This window comes from Amphiprion ocellaris, chromosome 20 (genome assembly GCF_022539595.1).
Source record: "Amphiprion ocellaris isolate individual 3 ecotype Okinawa chromosome 20, ASM2253959v1, whole genome shotgun sequence".
NCBI lineage: Eukaryota > Metazoa > Chordata > Actinopteri > Pomacentridae > Amphiprion > Amphiprion ocellaris.
Genome location: NC_072785.1, coordinates 21312772 through 21333121, shown reverse-complemented (window position 1 = coordinate 21333121; position 20350 = coordinate 21312772). Strand labels below are relative to the sequence as shown.

The 20350-nt window shown below is 38.5% G+C and overlaps 1 protein-coding gene across 11 annotated transcripts in view; it reads left to right on the top strand.

Moving 5' to 3' along the window:
- Positions 1-782: 782 nt before the first annotated feature.
- Positions 783-20350, top strand: part of kiaa1109 (KIAA1109 ortholog) — an 83796-nt gene continuing 64228 nt past the window's right edge. For all 11 annotated transcript variants that reach the window (XM_055005669.1, XM_055005670.1, XM_023261174.3 and 8 more), the window contains exons 1-18: positions 783-918; positions 4099-4240; positions 5961-6077; positions 7500-7578; positions 7679-7743; positions 8343-8517; positions 9914-9995; positions 10179-10372; positions 11483-11562; positions 11839-11989; positions 12855-13011; positions 13434-13512; positions 15292-15383; positions 15529-15646; positions 15730-15885; positions 17829-17926; positions 18173-18360; positions 19593-19699. In XM_055005669.1, the coding sequence (XP_054861644.1) occupies positions 4135-4240; positions 5961-6077; positions 7500-7578; positions 7679-7743; positions 8343-8517; positions 9914-9995; positions 10179-10372; positions 11483-11562; positions 11839-11989; positions 12855-13011; positions 13434-13512; positions 15292-15383; positions 15529-15646; positions 15730-15885; positions 17829-17926; positions 18173-18360; positions 19593-19699 (2044 nt within the window). In that variant the 5' untranslated portion in view covers positions 783-918; positions 4099-4134. The remainder of the gene's footprint in view (positions 919-4098; positions 4241-5960; positions 6078-7499; positions 7579-7678; positions 7744-8342; positions 8518-9913; positions 9996-10178; positions 10373-11482; positions 11563-11838; positions 11990-12854; positions 13012-13433; positions 13513-15291; positions 15384-15528; positions 15647-15729; positions 15886-17828; positions 17927-18172; positions 18361-19592; positions 19700-20350) is intronic.

Here is a 20350-nt window from a genome sequence, read left to right as displayed (position 1 = left end):
AGTGAAGCAAGGATGTGAGTGTGTGATGACATGGGTCTGCATGAGTGAAAAAGGCTTTGGAAAGATTTATGGATGGCACCAGTAATGCCTGAGGTTTATCAAAATACTGGCTGACAAGATGACTCCTAGTCTGCAGATGCACACTGTCCAAATCACACAAGAGTGTCTAAAGAGGGGAAAAGTAAAATCTAAGTAAGTGTAAAGGTGTACTGACTCTTGTTACACTGAGTTACTACTGTGGGACCTGTATGTTAAATGTAGTAAATCTCAACAATTTGCTTTTAATATTACATAACAGCAAATGCCCTACTTCTATACTTACAAATAATGCAATTACTGTAAGGTTTTACGATATTAAATCATTTGAAATTTAAGTGATATGGCATTTGGTGTACTTCTTTTGTATTCTCTCTATGCATTATTTTTGTTTTCAAATGCATTTTGTGTGTGTTTATTTGTTTAATTTCCTAAGGCCCACCCTCTTTTTGTAGCCATGTTTGTAATGATGCTGTACTTAAAATAAACATGAAGACAAATGGCATATTTTATGTAACGTCTGAATCCCGTTGCATCCTGCCGTGTGTTGAGCAGAGCCAACACAGCATCGAACAGCGCTGCTCAAATCCCACTGCTATGAAAACATTCACGCTAATAGGTCGAAAAAACTGCCTGTCAGCTGTGTGCGCGGCCTCACCCACACTCTCCTCTGATTGGCCAATACCTGACCTGCTATTTTTCCTATTGGCCGATTTTCTGACTGCCCTCGACAGAACAGGAAGAGATGTTAACTGGCCGTCTGCCAGGTAAATATTAAACAAGAGGATGCTAGCTGTGCCCATGTCCGAGACGACAAAAGGGCCGCAACTCCCGAATAACCGGAGCAAAGATGAAACCACATGCTTTACCGAGGACGTTAAGGTATTTCACGACCATCGGCTGACTTGTTTTCACAGTTTGAAAATGGAGAAGTTACAGGGTGCGGCCTGCTGTCATTAGCTTGGTGGCTAACCTCAGTGCTAACGTTATGATGTTTAGCGGCTAGTTTAATAACTATTATCCACAAGCTAGAACGTCATTAGCTACGACGCCGGCTGGCTGTACGGGACGGGTCAGCAGCCCCTTGTAGTAATTTTACAATGCATAAAAATGAGACAGACAACAGTTCGTCTTTGTTGCCAGTGCTGAGGATAATGCTCAGGAAATTACTCAAGATCTGGGATTAGCTAATGGTGTGGTTAGTTTCAGGTATGGCTCTGGAATCCAGGTTACAGCCGAGGTCAAGTGAAATGTTAATTTGCCAATCGATATACAACTGACCGCGTTGGACTTTGGCTTAACGTAGGGTTGTGTCTAGATAGAAAACAGTGACAGTGATCGTTTTAGCACTCCATCATGTAAACAAAGTTAAGAACAGTCAGGTACCCTCGATAAGATTCCGTTTTCTTGTCTCATGTCACACCCATCGTCTTGTTAAGCAACCTACAACACTCAGACATTTGTTTGGCTTAAATGTTCAAGCCTCTGCTCTGTGTAGACATGTATAGATGTATAACTAGTTGATAATCAAGGTCAGAATCAAGTTAATGGCCATATTTACAGTGCAGTTTGGCGGGCAGAGCAGGGTTTATTCGGTTAGTCATCTTTGCTACAGGCCGGTACTAATTTATGGACATCTACTCAGTTCTGCAACGTTGTTTTTAACAGGAATACTACTGAAACATCACTGTGTACTTCTGCTTTGTTGTCAAGCATGCCTGCGCAATATTTTCAAGATATCCCTGCAAAACTGAAGATTTATTTGTTTTGCAATAAAAAGTTAGTGTGCCTGTACAGATTCTGTCATCCAGGTTATGGTAATCCTTTGTGCTTAAGTACAAGAGAAATGGACTTCTTTTTGGCTCTTGAAGTTGTTTCATCTCTCATTCAAGAGGTTTACTCAGTTATGACTTGAACGGTGAGGAGTTCCAGGTGTTGCATATGATACACAACACCTTGGGCTAGGCAATTTGGGGAAATTTCTTTTTGATTTTTCTGACATATATTCCATTTGTTATTGAGTTTCTGATATATTTTTGTAGTTAAGCTTGTTAAAATATTACCACATTAGATACCATTGAAAGTGTGACTGTCACACCAGTAGGATGGCATGCATTTGTAAAACCATTGACGCAACTATTGCATCAAACAAACTGCTGCATCTGGGTTGTGTGTATCCTAAATTGTAGCCTTTACAATTTGATAATTGCATTGTTTGAAATCACAGTTCTGATTTACAATCGATTAGTTATTCAGCCCCACCCGGGACTTCCCACTATTCAAGTTAGAGGTGAGTAAACCTTTTGGATGAGAAGTTGAGTTGTCTTCCACTGAAGCAGTTGCGTATAGCAATAGACAATCATGCCTATATGTGTAACATCTATTTAAGTTTCACTGACACGATAAAGGTTATCTAACGACCTGAAAAAGATTGTTCTCCTTGTTTTACTTAAGACAATGCTTATAAACCAAACTGAAAACACTGAGATGACAGATTATCGTAATGAGTCACTGACAGCACTGATCTTTCTGGACTGGCAACATGATTTGAGCTCACATCTCATGGAAGTTAGTGCTCAAAACCTGCCTTACAGGAATATCTGCAATGCACTTCAGATAGACTGAGTCACAGTTCTGTAGTGCATAAATGTTGCATTAAGATGAAATAGTGGTGCTTGTGGATTACAGAACTTCAAGAACTAAAGTTGACCACCAAAATGAGCAGCTGCCTCCGTCGTAAACGAATCCAACAGCCACAGTCAGAATTGGATTAGCATCTGGTAGATAGTCTGTGTTAAATTCACTGTGAGATCCAGATCTTATGTTAGATTACAGAAAGTCAAATCTAAGAGGTGAACACATTTTATTTCTTAACTGTAGGATCTGTGAAAAGGACAATTACAGTTACATCTCAATGGTTTTACAGCCAACAACATATAGGGTGGGTTAGATGAGGATTTGTGTTTGTGTGTGAGTGTGTACAGTGCAGCTTTTGACTCCTAAGCATGGGCTGACTGAGATCACGGCATACACTTGTAAACACACACACACACAGTAGCCTTTCACAGGCCTCCCTCCACACACAAACAATAATAATCCTTAGAGGCAAAGTTCACATCAGCAAATGCAGCCATTGTCTTCACGCCATGTGCAAGTAGGTGCACATATGGCTACTTATGGTCACACGTCATGCATACCGATCACGTAAGTCCCTAGTTACTATACGACTGGATTTAAGTCTTAAACAACAATATAAAAATTGGAAAATAAATTTTTATGTATACTAAGATAACCTTTACTTTTCATAGGTATGTAGGCACCATATGAACCATGGTTTGAAATAATTAATGATCCTTTTGCCCGCATTTCCTCATTTAGCTAGACTGTTATATTCCTCTCTTAAAAAAATCACATTTGCAAATGTATTCACCAAGTTTTTATCAACATAGTGTGAAAGTGAACAGACTGTGAATATGACTCACCTCTTTCTATGCGGTGTCTTTCTTAAACAAAAAAGTGATAAGATTTAAGTTGTCATTTAAATTGGTTCTTAATATGCGCATTTGTACAATGTTGATCTGCTACAGTAGCGGCAGCATGTTGGGGAGACAGATATTGTTTAGTTTTATGTATGTTTTACATCATTATTTACTTGTGTTTATTGATTTATGACTTAAATGCTTATTTTACTTTGTCATATATTTTTCACCAAATTTGGTATATTTCATTTGTTGGAAAGCTTGGCTTGAAATTTTTTAAAGTTGGCTTCTTTTTTACAACTTGAGAAAATTGATTATTTTCCAACTTATTGTATAGAATCATCACATTTTAAAGTTATTATGATCTGTTATTTAGTTTAATTTATTCACTGTAACATTTTAATGGTACACCCTGTGGTTCCATCTGCCACTATTATTAATTTCAAATTTTGTTGTACATTGTTTTCTTGTCCTGGGAAACTAACGCAGCACCTATTAATGTATACATTTTTTCTTGCATATTTATGAAATGTTGTCTCTTTGTCTTTCTCTGCTGTGATGCACATGCTTTTTCTCCCTTTAGTTGTAGTTTTAGACATCTGTCTGAGAGCCTGTAGCCATGGATGGGCATGTTGCCAAAAACAATGAAAGCACCTTCCCCAGCTACGTGGACCTGGATGACTTTCTTACCAAGCACAACTCGAATTTCATCTGGCTCCTCGTTGGTAAGTAGCTTACATCTGCACTCTGAAAAATACAAAGATCAATGGATATTTTCCTTGGAGTTAAAATAATCTTTGATATATCAAGTACAAAGTTGTCAGCATGGCACCTGGTTATGTTTCAACTCACTTCAATTTTATTTGTACGGTGCCAATTGATAGTATAAGTCAGTTTAGGACATTTCACATCTTTTTATTGGGAAGAAACCTCAGACAGAACAAGATTCAGGTAGAACAGGGAGTTGGAGAACAAAGAGAACGTACAAATTATAGGAGAGAGACGAAGCAAAGTCAGTGAAATACAATATTTGAAAAAATGCATTGAGAATGAAAGAAAGGTGACTGGAGGAAAGGTACTCACTGCATCATGGGATGTCACTTAGTGGCCTTGGCCTATAGCAGTATAACTAAACTAATGGATGGTTCCAGGTCACCCTCACCATAAGCTTTATCAAAAACAAAAGTTTTAAGCTCTAAAGGTGGAGAGGGTATGTGTCTTGCTGCTATTTGTGATCTGGCAGTCACATTATTTCCTTTGGTTTACGCTGTTATGAGAAGATTTTACTGCTTTCATTTGTACCTGTACTTTGTTACATAGAGCATTGCGTGTCTTGACATGTACAAATATTGCCTTGGCAGAAGCAATATTATTGCAGTCGCTCTAATTTTACTGTGTTGAAGTTCTCTTCATTTGATCTAAAAGATATTCTTTGACCTTCGTATTCATTAAAAGCATACGAAGAGATAGTTCATTATTAATTTTTAGTAGTGACTCATTTGGCCATGAGGACAGATGTGATAAACACTTTTAAAATCAAGTCCTTTTGACATATGCCAAATAATGTAACATGTTTGTTGGACTGAGCTGCAAGGAATAAAGCAGCATAAAACTGTAATATTGCATTATGTTTCCAAGATCTCATTTCAGGAATGATTTTAATTAGTATTTGCTTTTAATCATTTAGTCTCACTGGCTGTGTCTGTACTTCATTGTGATTTAATTCAGTTGCAGTTTGATAAATGATACTTTCCAATTATTGCTTAGTCCAGGTGCAGCTCTCAGTAGGCCAGCAATATTGGGCGACTGAGAAAATTAATCTGCTGCTTTCTTTGTGTCACAGCAGCATCTGGAACATTAAACAAAAGTCTAACAGGGCCTTTAGTGCAACAAGTAAAACAAGCTGTAAACCCAGATATGAAAGAATACAGTTAAATAATCCCACCTTACCTGCTTTGGTATTTTCCTTAACAAATAACAGAGACATTTTCAGGTGGAACTGATGACAGGGTACGGCTGATAGTACTGTACTGCTGCAGTCCTTTCTCTGTGCTGATGCGTCTTTGTCATGTCACGTTAAGTAACATCTGGAATGTTGTACTTAAAGGACCAATCATAATTTCTTGATCTAATAAATAATGCACTAATTCACATGTATAATTAAAGTCTTAAGTAGCAAAATCACCATTAGTGATTATATTTGAATATATAGACCTAATTTACTGTCGCGGTAACAGACACTGTTGACGCAAACAAACGTGACTAACCATCGGAAAACATTACAGTCGTGTTTATTGTATTTATTGCTGCATTTAATTGTTTTTGCTGACAACGCTGCTATTTCAGTTTGACAATGATTGCAGGATTTTCAGTAAAAACTGGGTTTCAGTTAACGTGAAAATTAATCTTACCAACTGAGACCATGTTGTGTTTTTCCTCTTTCAGCCACCATTCTGTCCTGTGGATGGATCATCTATTTAACTTATTACAACTCACGCAACATTGGCCTCATCCTCACCCTCATCATCAACAGACTCTACAAGGATGGCTACATTCACATCGGTGGGTTCATCAGGAGCTCGGTCACACAGTGATGAACAGCGAGGAGGAACGCTGCCAAAGCTTCCAGTTGAAGGCGTTAACTCAGTCTGCTGAATATTTCATGACAAGTCAGGTTCTCTCAGTGATTATCTCCAGAGTCTGAACAGCAAAGTGCAACCGATAGCAGATTGAATTTCTGTACATAAATGGCACAGGAATTAATTTACAAAGCACCTTGAGGTCATAAATGTAAGTGTAACTCGGATATTGTTATTTAGCATGTGATTAGTTTCTTTCAAAAACATTCAGTTTCTCTACTAAAGAGGAGTTCTTGTCAGTTGCATCTGCTCTGTAATACAGTCCCAAACACAACACGGCAAAAATTACACAACAAGAAGAAACAGAGACATATATCTTGTCACTGAATTGAGAAAATTCACAACGATATATGTTGACACAAACTTGCAGCTGTTAGACTGTGTAAATAGGAAGCACAAAACGATTACCAAGGCAGCTTTAATTTTTCATGAGGAGGGCATGGCTTAGTTACCGTCTCTTTGCCAACATGTGTCATTACAAAGTGAGCAGTCGCCTGTGTGCCTGCTAATCTATTTTTAAAATTGTTTTCATTTTTGTGAGTTGATTGAAACAGATTGTTTTTCTTTACCTGGCCAGAGGTGGCATTTACAAAATAATTGTGAGGGCACACAAGGTTGCACAAGGGTAAAACTCTTCGTAACAAACAGCAGGATCTTAATTTCCCGTTACCGACAGTTCTGTAGTGTGTTCAGGGTTCGAAAACACCTAAAATTGTCCTTGCTGGGCCATAGTTAAGGAACAATTCATGCATAAATTTACAGGAAACGACCATCCAAAGGAAGTTCTAGTCCTTTATAGTTCTTAGGCGGAGTGGCATGTCCTGCGTTCAGTCAGTGAGCAGAACATATTCCCACAAACATGAGGAAGCATCAGCTGGGATGATAATACATGAACTACTCAGGTGCTGTCACTCTGTTGTCAAAAAATAATTGAAACTGAGAAAGACATGTTATGAGCCAAAGGAGATTAACAATAGAAAATTGCATTAGTCTTCATATTCGTCTTTCTTGCTCAGTGACAGCCTCTGACCTACTTGTTGAATTAGATCCTAATTAAGATAGTTTTCCTCAATAATACAAGTGAGACAGTGATTAAATATCCCAGCATTGCTCATTCTGTTGTGTTTTTTTTTTTTTTTTTTTTTTTACCAGAGCTCACAAAGCCATATTAATTGCATGTTTTGTTTACTATTTTAATTAGTTGGCTTGACTTGAAATGAAACAGCTGTGATCAAATCCAAACACTTGCTTTAGGGAAGTGTGATATTGTTTTCAGGTAGTAGAAGGAACACTAATGTCATTGTTAAAATGTACCAACACTGTTTGTCTGACCCTTTCTACCCAGGCTCCTTCTCCTTCTCTGTGCTGTCAGGGAAAGTCATGTTCAGAGATGTCTACTACATCAACCAAGACATGTCTATCAGGTAATCTGACCAGTGCTTCATTGTTTACTTCTCCTCCATCTATCACTGTATCATCTTATCACTTGCTTACTGATTGATTTTTTCCCCCTCTGTGTTACAGGATACAGGATGGCTTCCTCATATTTCGTTGGTGGAAAATGTATAATCCAAAACAGAAACAGCATGGTGAGTGGAGTGATATTTGTGTCCAGTGGACTGGAGTGTAGTTTATAGATCCTAAAGATTAATGCAGCTTTGATGAAAGTAGCAGCAAATGCACGTGTTAGTATTTTTAACATATGAGATGTGATCAAAATTCCAAGACTGTATCTTTTAAAATAAGAAGTTGTGCTGATTTATATTTGGCCACCATTCCCATTAAAATAACCTCATTGTGCAGTGACACAACACTCCCAATGTTTGTGCAATGCTTGGAACACTTCCAAGCAATCCTGTTATGTAAATATATCAGGAACCATCTGTGATGAGGGCTGAATCTCCTAAATTGTGTTGTTCAACTTAAATTTCATTTTGGGGAAGAGGAAGAAGTCCTGAGGAGCCAACAAACTTGTATGTAATGACAATGCTGTGAGCGACACCACAGCGCATGGGAGCACCCACATCCAGTCACGGCACAATTCAGGTCATTCGTGTTGAATATTTTCCCTCAAAAATGTCAGTTTCTCACCGGTCTGACTGTTGATTGAGCAGCAGCCTTTTAAATGAACCAGGTGTATAAGAAAACGTCAGCATGAATTTTTTGTCTCTCTGTCTCCTGTTATCAGATCCCAAGGCAGAGACCAGGCTTTACGTGACAGTCAATGGCTTTGAGTTTCACGTCTACAACCGGACCGACCTCTACGCCCGGCTGCAGGAGACCTTCGGACTGGAACCAACGCTCCTCACACCCAAAAAAGATGAAGAGAGGGGAAGAGAGGACAGAAACAAGAGCCTGGAAAGGTACCACAAAGGCCTCATCAAATAGTTTTTCTTTGTGTTCAGCATTAAGGTTGTTTTGGTAAAAATCAAAACTTCAGCATTGATTTGAAATTTATAAAGCAGAAGTTACTTAAAGTGAGTACATTCTGATGATTTCTGAGGGGTTTAGCTCTCTGAACCCTATGAAGTTTCTGCGTCATTTATGCTACTGTCACATTTTTACTTCCTGTGGGCTCATTTTTCACTTCAATACGAGGTCATTCACCTCTATAGTAGCAGAACAACATTGGCTAGAAGTTATAATACCACAAATAATAAAAAAAAAAAAAAACAAAGCTGTTTTTTTGGATTATTGTTTTACAAGAATGGAAAGAAAAACGGAATCAACATGATCAACATTTTTCCAAGTGCTGACAGGTGTTACCAGTGCTGGAAAAAAAGATGGCTCCACATGTAGACTGGCTATTTGACTGGGCCTATTTACATTTTTACAACCTCTTCAAGCTAGGCGTTTATGACGCTACTCTACACAGATCAACTCTAGAAAGACTTTTCACCATGCTGAAGATATATTCCAACAACCTGCTGACAACATCCTCCTCTGTATATTGTTTTCGAGCCGTACTGTTTTTTTTTTTTAATTTATTTATTTATTTTTTTAATTTATCAAGTATGTTTTCCTCTCAGTCGTCTCATTGTCTCCTCTGCACTGCATAAACACTGTCTGCAGCTGAGTCAAAGTCACAGAATTTTTGTCACATAGGTGTTAGTTGCAGCAGAGTAACTGTTGGCTTCTCATTTGCACTGAGGATAACAGAATTTAATGATTCCCCCCCCCCCCCCCCCCCCCAGAACACGGCTAGTGCAAATGGTTTATTTTTGAAAAAGATACGTAGGGTAAAGTCAGTTTGATAAATGATCACAAATCTAAACTTAAGGGTCTTGAGGGTCAGCTGTCTTTCTTTTGTAGCTGTCTTACTTTTAATTCATATACAAACATCACTTGGTGAATTACTCATTTTTAGTTACCGTACAACAACATTACAATGTACAACATTATGTATTAACAGACTAAAATGAAAAATATACTGGCATTGCAAAATCCGTGTAAATAAATAGTTTCTTAATTATGATGTTGCTGCCATCAGGAACTTGATATTTTATTTTCTTAGCAGCATGTGACCTCAGTTCTGCTGCACAGAAATGAGCATATTCAGAGGTGTGGTTGGGAATGCAAATCAGCTGCTGAAAAAGCTGCATAATCTCACTCCCTCTTCTCTCTGTTGTTAGCAAATGCATTAGGAGTGCAGATACAAAGCAGAGCTATTGTTATTTTCCTGTGACAGCCAAATTAATTCTGCTGACTGCAAAGAAGAGCTACAGTCTTGAAACTGAATGTTTTCTGGTTCTCATACAGTGTGAACATCAAAGCAGAAAGTCAGGACCCTGCATCATCTTGGCGCTCCCTCATTCCTGTCATCAAAGTTAACATCAGCACTGTGAGTACTTCAGAACAGAAGGAGAAATTCAGCAAAACTGTATACGATTTGGTCTAAGAAAGAAATCAGACGTCTAGTTTTGTGCACAATACACAGTTAAAAAAAAAATTTACTGTGTCAAGTGGAAAGAGCATCTTGAATGCCTCATTTCTTTGTGTTACATGTGCGTTTGCTGTTTATTAGGGTCGTTTGGCGTTTGGGAACCACTACCTCCCCCAAACTCTGTGTGTGAACTTTGAAGATGCCTTCTTGACATACGCCACCAAACCTCCATCCAGCCACCTGGACCAATACATGCACATCGTCAAAGGGTCACTGGAGAATGTGCGCGTCATGCTGGTTCCCAGTCCTCGCTACCTTGGCTTGCAGACTGATGAGTAAGTCAAACACACCTCCTAATGGAAAAAAAAAGACTTATTTTTAACCTAATTTAAATGTTGTTATAAAATCGCCTATTTTCAAATGCAGGTAGAGATTTTGATTTAATTCAAGGATGAAATTAATTTAAAAGTAAGACCAAAGAGAATAAATAATGTAAGAGACTGTAAAAGTGTAGTATTTTTTTATTCCAAGCAATTTGAAACATGTAAACATCATTTTTCAACTTATGTCAGTAATAAAACTGTTTTCATTGGAGTACTTTTAGAGCTAGCATTATTGCATGGTGAAAGTTCAAAACAAATCTTATTGCAACCAATTTTTAGGCACACAATAGTGACTACAGAAAATAGGATCATTATCCAAAGATCCTTTTGAGTTTCTTCCTGTTTATCATGCAGTATGTATATCTGTGGCATCTGTCTTAAACACAGACAGGCTGAGGACGGACTCTTCTGCTTGTTTGTACAACACCAGAAAATTGAAGTTAATTTGAAACTCATGTCCTTGCATTTAGGAGAAGGAGTCTCCTTTACTTTACTGTTACCCTTTGAAGCTCTTGGATATAGAACAAAGTGTAGGATATATATTTATATGAGAATTGGGCAATTGACAGTTTTGATACAAAAAAATGTTGGCAGTATATTGAATAATGTGTCCCCCTTTCTCCTCTGTAATTTTGCACCTGCCAGCTTTAGCTGTGCTGCCTAATAAGCAGGAATGCCATAAACCATTATCCACACTTCAGCTGAATGAATGAAATGACTTGAGAGAGTAAACTTGTGTTAACCCTCAGGGATTAAAAAAATCACTTCCAATAAAAACTTATGTTTCAGCTTTATTGGAATGTCCATTGAGATGGAGCCGAAATACGTGAAGAGTGCCTTCATGCCAGAATCAGGCTTCAGTGCAGGCTGAATCTTTAATTTATGCTTTGGTACACTTTAAGTGTAACTGGACAATACATTCAGACATTTATTGATTGCATTTACTTCTGTCAAGAGTTCCCGCTTTACCTGCTGTGACTCATCTAAAAAGAGCTACAGAGTTCCTAACCTTAGAATCTTTACTTTGCTTCTAAAATGCCCCCTTGTGGATTCCTCCTCTAGACCCCCGAGACTGATGGGTGAAGGCTTTGTGGTGATGCAGTCCAATGACGTTGACATCTATTATTATCAGGATGAGCCCGGTATGTTCATGCATGCACACATACACTCTGATCGTGTCCAACAAAATAAATGCAATAGGAAATCGTTTTGTTCTGGGAACATCCTGCACACTTAATTGCTAGCAGAAAAACCAAAGATGCTGACGTGATGACTAAGAAGGAGTCAGCGCTAAATGCACAGTGTGCTATCTGTTGTTATGTGGTTTAAGATTGTTTTTCAAGGCTTTTTGTACAGCTGTGTGTTTTTGTTTAGTAACTATTTTTGGCATCTAGGTGTTGACATCTGTGTGTGTGCAGGTCTGGTCCCTGTGGAGCAGGAGAGTGGGGAGGAGGCAGAGACATGCAGTGAGGGCGATAAACTCCAGGACCTGCCTCCATGTTGGGGTCTGGACATTGTTTGTGGAAAAGGAACTGACTTCAACTACGGACCCTGGGCAGATCGCCAGAGGTGTGTAAAGAGATTTAAATACATTTCTGTAAGTAAAAAATGCTCTTTAAGGGATAGTACGTTTCATTGCAGTACCACAAGTAACCACTGGGAAAATTGTCAGTGAGGCTAAGTAGCATTTAACTCTCGTAATGCATTAATTTTCAGTACTCCTGGTTTAAAATGCCACCGCAGATTACTCAACAAACTGACATCATATTGTTCCTACATGACCACAAACAGCCATCCTTTCTGTAGCCTTTCAGCTGAGGTTGCTCAGCGTTGTTGCCTCAATTGCTGATTGTCCATTTGCATATATTGGATTGAATTCAGGCTGAAACATTTACAGGTTGTATTTAAGAAGCATGTTTAGTTTTAAGTCCAGAGTTTTCTTCTGTTAGATTTCCACGTCACTGTGTAACACATTTGTATCACACCTACCTAGTGGCTAATTTGTCATGGTGTCAGAAAAAGAATGAACAGCTGCTTTGCCGTCCACCACTGCTAGACTTGCTTTTGCAAGGGCTACATCCCTCTGCCTATACTCATAGATCTGTAGTTGTGGCACATTGTCAAACCAGTTGACCAAGCAGAGCAGACCTTGTTTTTCTCAAAGGGTACCTAAGAGGGAGCTACAACTGAATGACAGAGGGCAAGATGAGGTGCTGCAGAAATGTACAGTATTAGAAAAGTAATATATTTTTCAACATCAAAGAATTTAAGCATACTCTAGTTTACCCCAAAAATATAACCGGTAAATATGCATAATATGAGCTCTTTATACAGCACATCAATAGAGATGCAAATGTAAGAAATGCAGATGTGATGAGCTCAAATTTTAGGGATTTAGATTTGGGCTTTACAGATAGGATCTTGTGTTTCTTAGGGACTGTCTGTGGAAGTTCTTTCTGCCTGCTGACTACCAGGCCATGAAGGTGACCGAGGTTGCTCAGCCAGGAAAACCCAGGCAGATCCAGGCCTTCGAGCTCCGCATGAACATTATTGCTGACGCCACCATCGATCTGCTTTTCACCAAAAACAGGGTGACTCTTCCATTCTCTCCTGTGTGCTTTCTCCACTCTTTTTTTCCTGGCAACCTCTTTGATCTTTCTTCCTCTCCCTGCTGCTCCATCCGTCTTTGTCTTTATTCCTCACCGTGTTTTAGCTATTGATATTGGTTCATGTTTTATGCTTTTTCAAATTTTCTTCCTGGAGCAGTGCAGGGATTTTCAGAAAGCTAAGTATGTGAAGTGCATACTAAATAACAACATTAATGCATGTTGAATGAAAACATAAAATTGCTTGAGTCAGAGAAGGTTGTCATTTTATTACCTCTTTTGAACATGTTTTTGTTCAGATTAGGTGACTTTTTTTTATTTTTAGGCTCTAAAGCACTCTTGACAACATGTATGATATTTCTGTTTGCCTTCTCTCCCCTCTGCTCCGTTTTCATCTCTGTTACTAGGAAACCAATGCCATCCATGTGAATGTAGGTGCAGGCTCTTACCTGGAAGTCAACATCCCCATGACTGTAGGAGAGAATGGTAAGTGTGTGTTTCACGGAAAGAAGACCACTAGACCAAAATGTCAGCTTTCAGATCAGCAGATGTCACTCTGGCTCAAGGTCAAATCTTGCACACAACAGTTTTCCCATCATCTGGCAGTCTGTTGCACTGACTAATGATGGACCTGCATCAATGATAAGCTGTTTTATGCAAAGTCAGGGTGAACAGATACTTGAGGATGTCAAAAAGTGGTCATTTAACTGTCCACTGACAGATTCTTCTGACTAATATTAGCAGAATTTAAGGATTTTTTCTTATTTGACACCAACATTTTTTAAGTCATACAGTATTGCACCAATCATGGTTGTCATATTGCTACATTCAAGACAATCTCCCCTGAATGATTGTGAAAAGATACCTCGACTGGCAGTATTTTATGATGAGATCCATGTAAAAAAAAAAACTAAACAAAAATAATTTAATTAAAATTTAAAAAAAAAAACCTCCAAAACAAACATAATCTAAAAAATATTCAAGTATTTTCATGTGAAATGTTGTAAGATCTGGATAACATAAACTCTTTTGCAGTTTCTTGCCATCAGATCTTTTTATACAGTTTTCATCATATTGCTAATTCCTGATACCAAAGTTCATGTAGTCACTGCTAATAAGAAATTCTCTTAATAATTTTCATTTTATTCTTATTTACGAGTATGCTACCGATATGTGGACAAAGTATCAGTATTCGTGCCATTTTAAAGCAAAAGTTTTAATATTCATAATCGTTATTTTGCACCCAGTAACTAAAATGGAAATTTACACATATCGATCTGTATTCTAGCACGGTCATGGTCAGTGTTATATTAGTGGAATATTAATCAATTCTGAGCTCAGAGTAGGTTGAGTCAAATTCAACATCAAAGCCGTTGTAAATAGCTATGACCAAGACTAGAATATGAACTTAATACTGGCAGTCTTTGCACATACAAACTAACGGTTACATTTGTTTTGACAAAAAAAAAAATAGACATTTACCATTTACATTTTATACACATTTTCAGTTTTCCCCTTCAATATAGGAACTATTTACTGTTTGTAGTTTGCAGAAATGATTCTTTTTTACTTTTAGACATAACTTTTGCTCCCCCGAAGCTGTTTATATGTTGTATTAATGTGTGGCATGTAATACCACATGGGTGGACTCTTTCAGTGGAATGATATTAAAGTTATGAATTCATTCATAGCAGATGGTCTTAAATTGTTTGTGTAATATATCACCAAGAAAAGTCAAAATCAGTATTGGGCTAAAACAAATTGAAGAAATGACACAAGTGAAAGAAACACATTGAGTTACAACCACGTTGTTGAGCAGAGGAAGTTTATTCTCGTTTTTTTGGCTGTGAAACTGCAACCAGACAAACATGGCATCCAATCTACAAACTGTGACTAATCTTTACTACATGTGACTGAGAGCATGTTTTGGTATAACACACTCCACAAGTTTGTGGGCAGAGCAACAAAGACTGAAGATCGAGTAGGACCTTCCAAAACTACATTTAAAGCCACATCCAGAATACAACATTTTATCTCATAATGTCAACACCAATATTTTGTGAGATGTGTAATCATTTCTCACATTGAGCAGATAATATTTTGTCAGCCATCAGTCAGTGCTCTCCTCTGTCCTCACAAATGTAGTTAACAAAAGTAGCTTTTCAAGCATTGCTGGTAAATAACATTATTTCAAGAACTTAACTGTAGGTTTGAATTTTAGGAACTGATAGCACTGTTTTTACTGCTCCTGTTTACTTCCCTCAGGCTACTCTCCCACCATCAAAGGTCAGCTGCTTCATGTGGACACCACCAGCAGCATGCAGTACAGGACACTTCTGGAGGCTGAGATGTTAGCTGTAAGTAGTAGACAATGACTGATGGGTTTTTGGAGAGATATCTGACAAATTGTGACTTCTCAGATGCCTCAAGATGCAAGGAGAGTTAAGGAAACGCAGTATCCTCTTTAAGTAAAAATTTGTTCTGCCTTTGCCTTTATTTCAGTTCCATGTGATAGCCAGCTACCCCCGGGTATGGAACATGCCCCAGTCATGGCAGTGTGAGATTGAGGTCTACAAGGCCACCTACCACTTCATCTATGCCCAGAAAAACTTCTTCACTGGTGAGTGAAGATTGAAGATCAAAATTATTTTATTTGGCCATGTGTGTGAACAAACTGAATCACTGTTTATTCTTTCTTTCCAGATTTGATCCAGGACTGGGCAAGTGACAGTGCCCCAGATATCTACTCCTTTGTGCCCTATTCCTGGAAGTTCAAGATCCTTTTCCACCAGTTTGAGATGATCTGGGCAGCAAACCAGCACAACTGGATTGACTGTTCCACCAAGCAGCAGGAGAATGGTAAGAAAGATGCTCTGCTACATGCAAATAACAGATGACTAGGAAATACCACAGACTTCTGTAACTATGTGTATGCACGTTGGATCTGGCCACAAATCACAGTTTCATTCAAGACATATCTACACTTACAGCCAAAATTATTCCTACTTGTGGAATTTTGATTTGAAGTAAATATTTATTTGACCTCTTAGTTTTTTTCTGGATGGAAATGACAAACTAACGTTAGACATCGTGTTCAAGTCGTTGATGAAGAATTTTAATGATTTAAATTTTTTTTCCCTTAATTTCATTTGTTACTTATTTTGCCATGTCCAAAATAATTTATATTCCTCAAGGTTGCTGCAGATTTTTGAGAAATTGCAAGTTTCTATAGGATTTCAAATGCTCCAGCATTTCTAAAACACTGTAAATTTAGACAGCCAATGCAGTAGTTCTCTAATTAAATACTAGTCAATTGCAAGTCATGACTAAAACAAAAGAACTGAGTGACCTTGCTATCAGGATCAATCACTTGGAGAGGGTTCGCATTGTGGCTGCTCACCGGACAGGGGAAAAGAGATAAAGCCATATCCGTGTGTTTTCAAGTGCCAGTGGCCACAGTGCAAAACATCGTCAAAATGTTCAAGGAGTTCCACATTGTAAAAGATCAAAGGGCAAGTTAGGAAGCCACTGGCAAGAATCCGAGGATCACTACTAAGACCACTCCGATTAATCTAAACAGCTCTGATACCAATATCTCAAGACAGACATTTCAGTGGACACTGAACAAGGCTGGTCTTAGTGGATGTTGACAAAGGAACACTTCACTTCTTCAAGGCAGTCACACAAAAGCTCACCTAGTCTTTGCAAAAGCTTACCTGGACAAAGAAGAAATCTTTTGGTTATCAATTCAGTGGTTGAATGAAATAAAAACTAATTTGTTTGGAGACAGAGATAAAAGAAATGAGAGGCATTAAATTATTTAAAAAAAAAAAAAAAAAACATCTACACGGTTAAACGTGGTAGTGGGCAAGTATTACTTTGGTGGCATTTTTCAGATGATGAGCCAGACAACCTTCTCAGAGTTAAAGGCATTATGAGAAAAGAGAACTTCATTAAAATTCTGGAAGAAAAATCAGGCTGTTGGCAGAAAATCTTTGCCTTGGGCAGCACTGGACCTTCCAAGAAGACAATGATATAAAACATACAGTCAAAGTGGCTGAGAAATAGTTAAAAGAAAAACAATACCAATATTTTAGAAAGGCCCATCTAGAATCTTTTAACAGAGCTAAAGACCAGAGTTATGGCGAGGAGGCCTTCCAACCTCAAAGTCCTGAAGATCATCTCACACAGACGAGAGGGCAACAACATCCCGATAGAGACGTCTCCATTTAATTGATGTGATGACCAATGCTTTGACTTTGATTACTGAGACAGGGTATGAATAATTTTTAAAATGTTGTTTTGATGTAAAAGTATAACAAAAAAGAATGAAAAAAATACTTTACATTAATCATAGGCATCTCTAAAATAATATCTTACTGCCTTTTGTCACTCGTGCATGTCATTTCCAGTCAGAAGAAACCTACTGTTGAAATCCAAGATTTTTTTTTTATATTACATATTAGTATGCTATTAGAAAAACACCTGAATTCCATATGGAATTGAATCACACATCTTTGTACCAAGTATTGTACATTTTTTATAACTGAGTGATACAGTAGCTTTATGGCTCTGCAGTGTATCGAATAGGCCTGCAGTTATGTATGTGTTCAGCATTAGTATTAGCAAAAAAAATGAAAAACTCCAAGAAGACAATCAATGCTTTAATACCTGTTTAACACTGAAAGTTAACATCAGTGACAAGATACTTTAAGTCTCTTAAGTGATGATATATACAGTATATACTCCACTTAATCCCAGAGCAGGGAGGACTAATCAGTTGCGTTATTGATCTCCTATAGTGTACCTGGCAGCCTGCGGCGAGACGCTCAATATAGACTTCACTTTGCCTTTCAATGAGTTTGTTCCAACCACCTGCCATACCCGCTTCAGCTTGAAGGTGAGTGCCGACTGAAATAATTAATGTTCCAAAAATAAATGTCAGTTAATTTAATGTTTTATTTAAAGGGATTTTGTTGTTTAGAATATGTTAGAAGTAGCTGCATGTGACGTATGTGTTTTATTGGTTTGATAGAGATTTTTGAGATACAGGTGTGTTTGATTTGTGCCCACAAATATGAATACTTTGAAATCAACTATGGATATGCGTGAGTGAGTGGACAAATACTTGCTTTGTTCTCCTCAGGCTGAAGATACAGACATGCGACTGTCCCTACCAGAGTGCCACCCGAGCCGCTACCCCCTACTCACCCTGGCCAAAGAATACCAGAACATCAAACTGCCCCCAGACATGTTTATGCCAGGGGAGAATCAAGGAGCTCCCCCTCCTCCAAAACCCAGCAAGTCCCGCTGGAGGAACATCACCCACGCAGAGTGAGTTAAACCTGGGAATTATTTCTCTCTAGTTGTTGGCAAAATGTGAGTGTGTTAGCAAAGAGCGGGGTGACTCATCATTTTAACACTGACTCACATCAGGTAGAAAGGAGATGTTGCCAAGGTAGTAGGTGGTAATTTCAAGTGAGGATACCGCTAACTTTCACTTTTTATGCTTTGTTTGGTCAGTAGTTGCTGCCTCTGTAAGTTTGAAGTGAGATGTAATTGACTTCTTTAACGGGGCCCATTTGACCTTTTGAATACTGCTCCTTTTGGCAATGACCCTGGATTATCCAGATGTTGCTTTTGCAAACTTAAGATGCTGACATTTGTCAGGTCACAGATTTTCCTCTGATGGCTCTTACATGTAGACCCTGTTTGCACAGCAGCACTGGACACTCCTGCAGGTCCTTTGCCCTCATATAAGAGTTTTACTTTTCTGCTCAGTACAGCTTATCAAATTGTGGAGTTATCAGCTGACAATTCCTACTGATGAATCCCTACCTACTGTACAAGTCAGTTAAAGCTTTATGAGTCCCAAATACAGTTTTTTGTTCTTTCAGTTTTTTTGCATTTATGAAAAGGGAGTAACTGTGTATTAACATTTGAAGCAAGAAACATTTTCTAACTGCTGCAGGGTGTGTATTAATTTCTTTTCACTTCAAAAATCAACTGGTTATGTGATTTTGCCCGGAGTGCATACCACTGTAAGACGTATAAACTCTTTTCTTGAAGCTTAGTCTAGTCATGCGTGCCACCCTTTATAATGTTTAGAACAGTTGCACATCCATCTTGGTCTGCATAGTAGAATCCTAAATAGCAGGGCATTTACCATATTGTAAGTGCGACCTCAAGAATCACTGAAAGTTCAAAGAGATGTTGAATAACCTTTGCTGGTTGTGTAGTACATGCTTTGAGGGTTTGCACATGATAACTCAACATCCAGATAATTCATTATGTATGGCTGTATGGCTGAGAGCAAGACTATACTGATGTAGCACTGTGAAAGACCCGCTTACCCCCTGGGAGGCTACGATCGAATTCTTTCTGGACCAGCGCACTCTGCGCTGCAGAGAAATCGGGCATGACCTATTTGCTGTCTGTTGGCTCTACTGTATGTCCTCGAGTTAAACGGGTCATAAAGTAAATGATGAAGTAGAAAATCCATTTGAAATGATGATAAAGCATTATGACTGTGTTCTTAGAGTACATGTTTCTTGTCCTTACATCAGAGCTGGCTGGGTGGATTGCTGGAGTGTGCCTAACTTCTTGCTCATCATTGACTACACCTGGCACCCCATTTATCCCCAGAAGGCTGATGAGCAACTGAAACAGTCATGTAAGCTCACCGCTTCAGTACCAGTTCTTTGTTCTTTGTAAAATCAACCATGAAACTGTGTGAAAAATTGTAACCGTCTTTAAACCTGCAGTATGGAATTTAGACAAGCACTGTCGACGCGTGCTCATGATGTATGTCATCGCCATTGATCACTTTCTTTTTTAGACTGTACTCCTTCCTCTGAAAGGAGAGTTTCTGTTTTATCCGAAGCATCAAAAACTTGTCTTCGGTGCTGCTATAGGGTTTTCTTTCCCAGGTTCTGCAATACCCCAAGTTGCTGTAGGCTTCTATGTTTCTATCGCTGCAGTTAATTCCCTGTTCAGCTCTGGCAAACCAGTCATGACTGGTTGATGTAAAATTGATCACTACTGGTGCCCCAGCACAGGAATCTTATGAGAGACATCAGATTTAAAGCTTCAGTGTACCACGAAATACAAAGAGGTTTACCTGGTAGTTTCAGGCCTAATCAGTAATGGCTAAGTTCTGGTGGTTTAATAGATCCCTATATGGCTCCTCCACAATGGTTCAGCACCATAGTGTGAAAAACTTTTTCCTGCAGGTGTTACTGGTTAAATTAACTAGAAGGGCATGGGACAGCAGGCCAATGTCCTATCTCACAAATCTAAAGTAAGTGATGTGGATATGCACCAA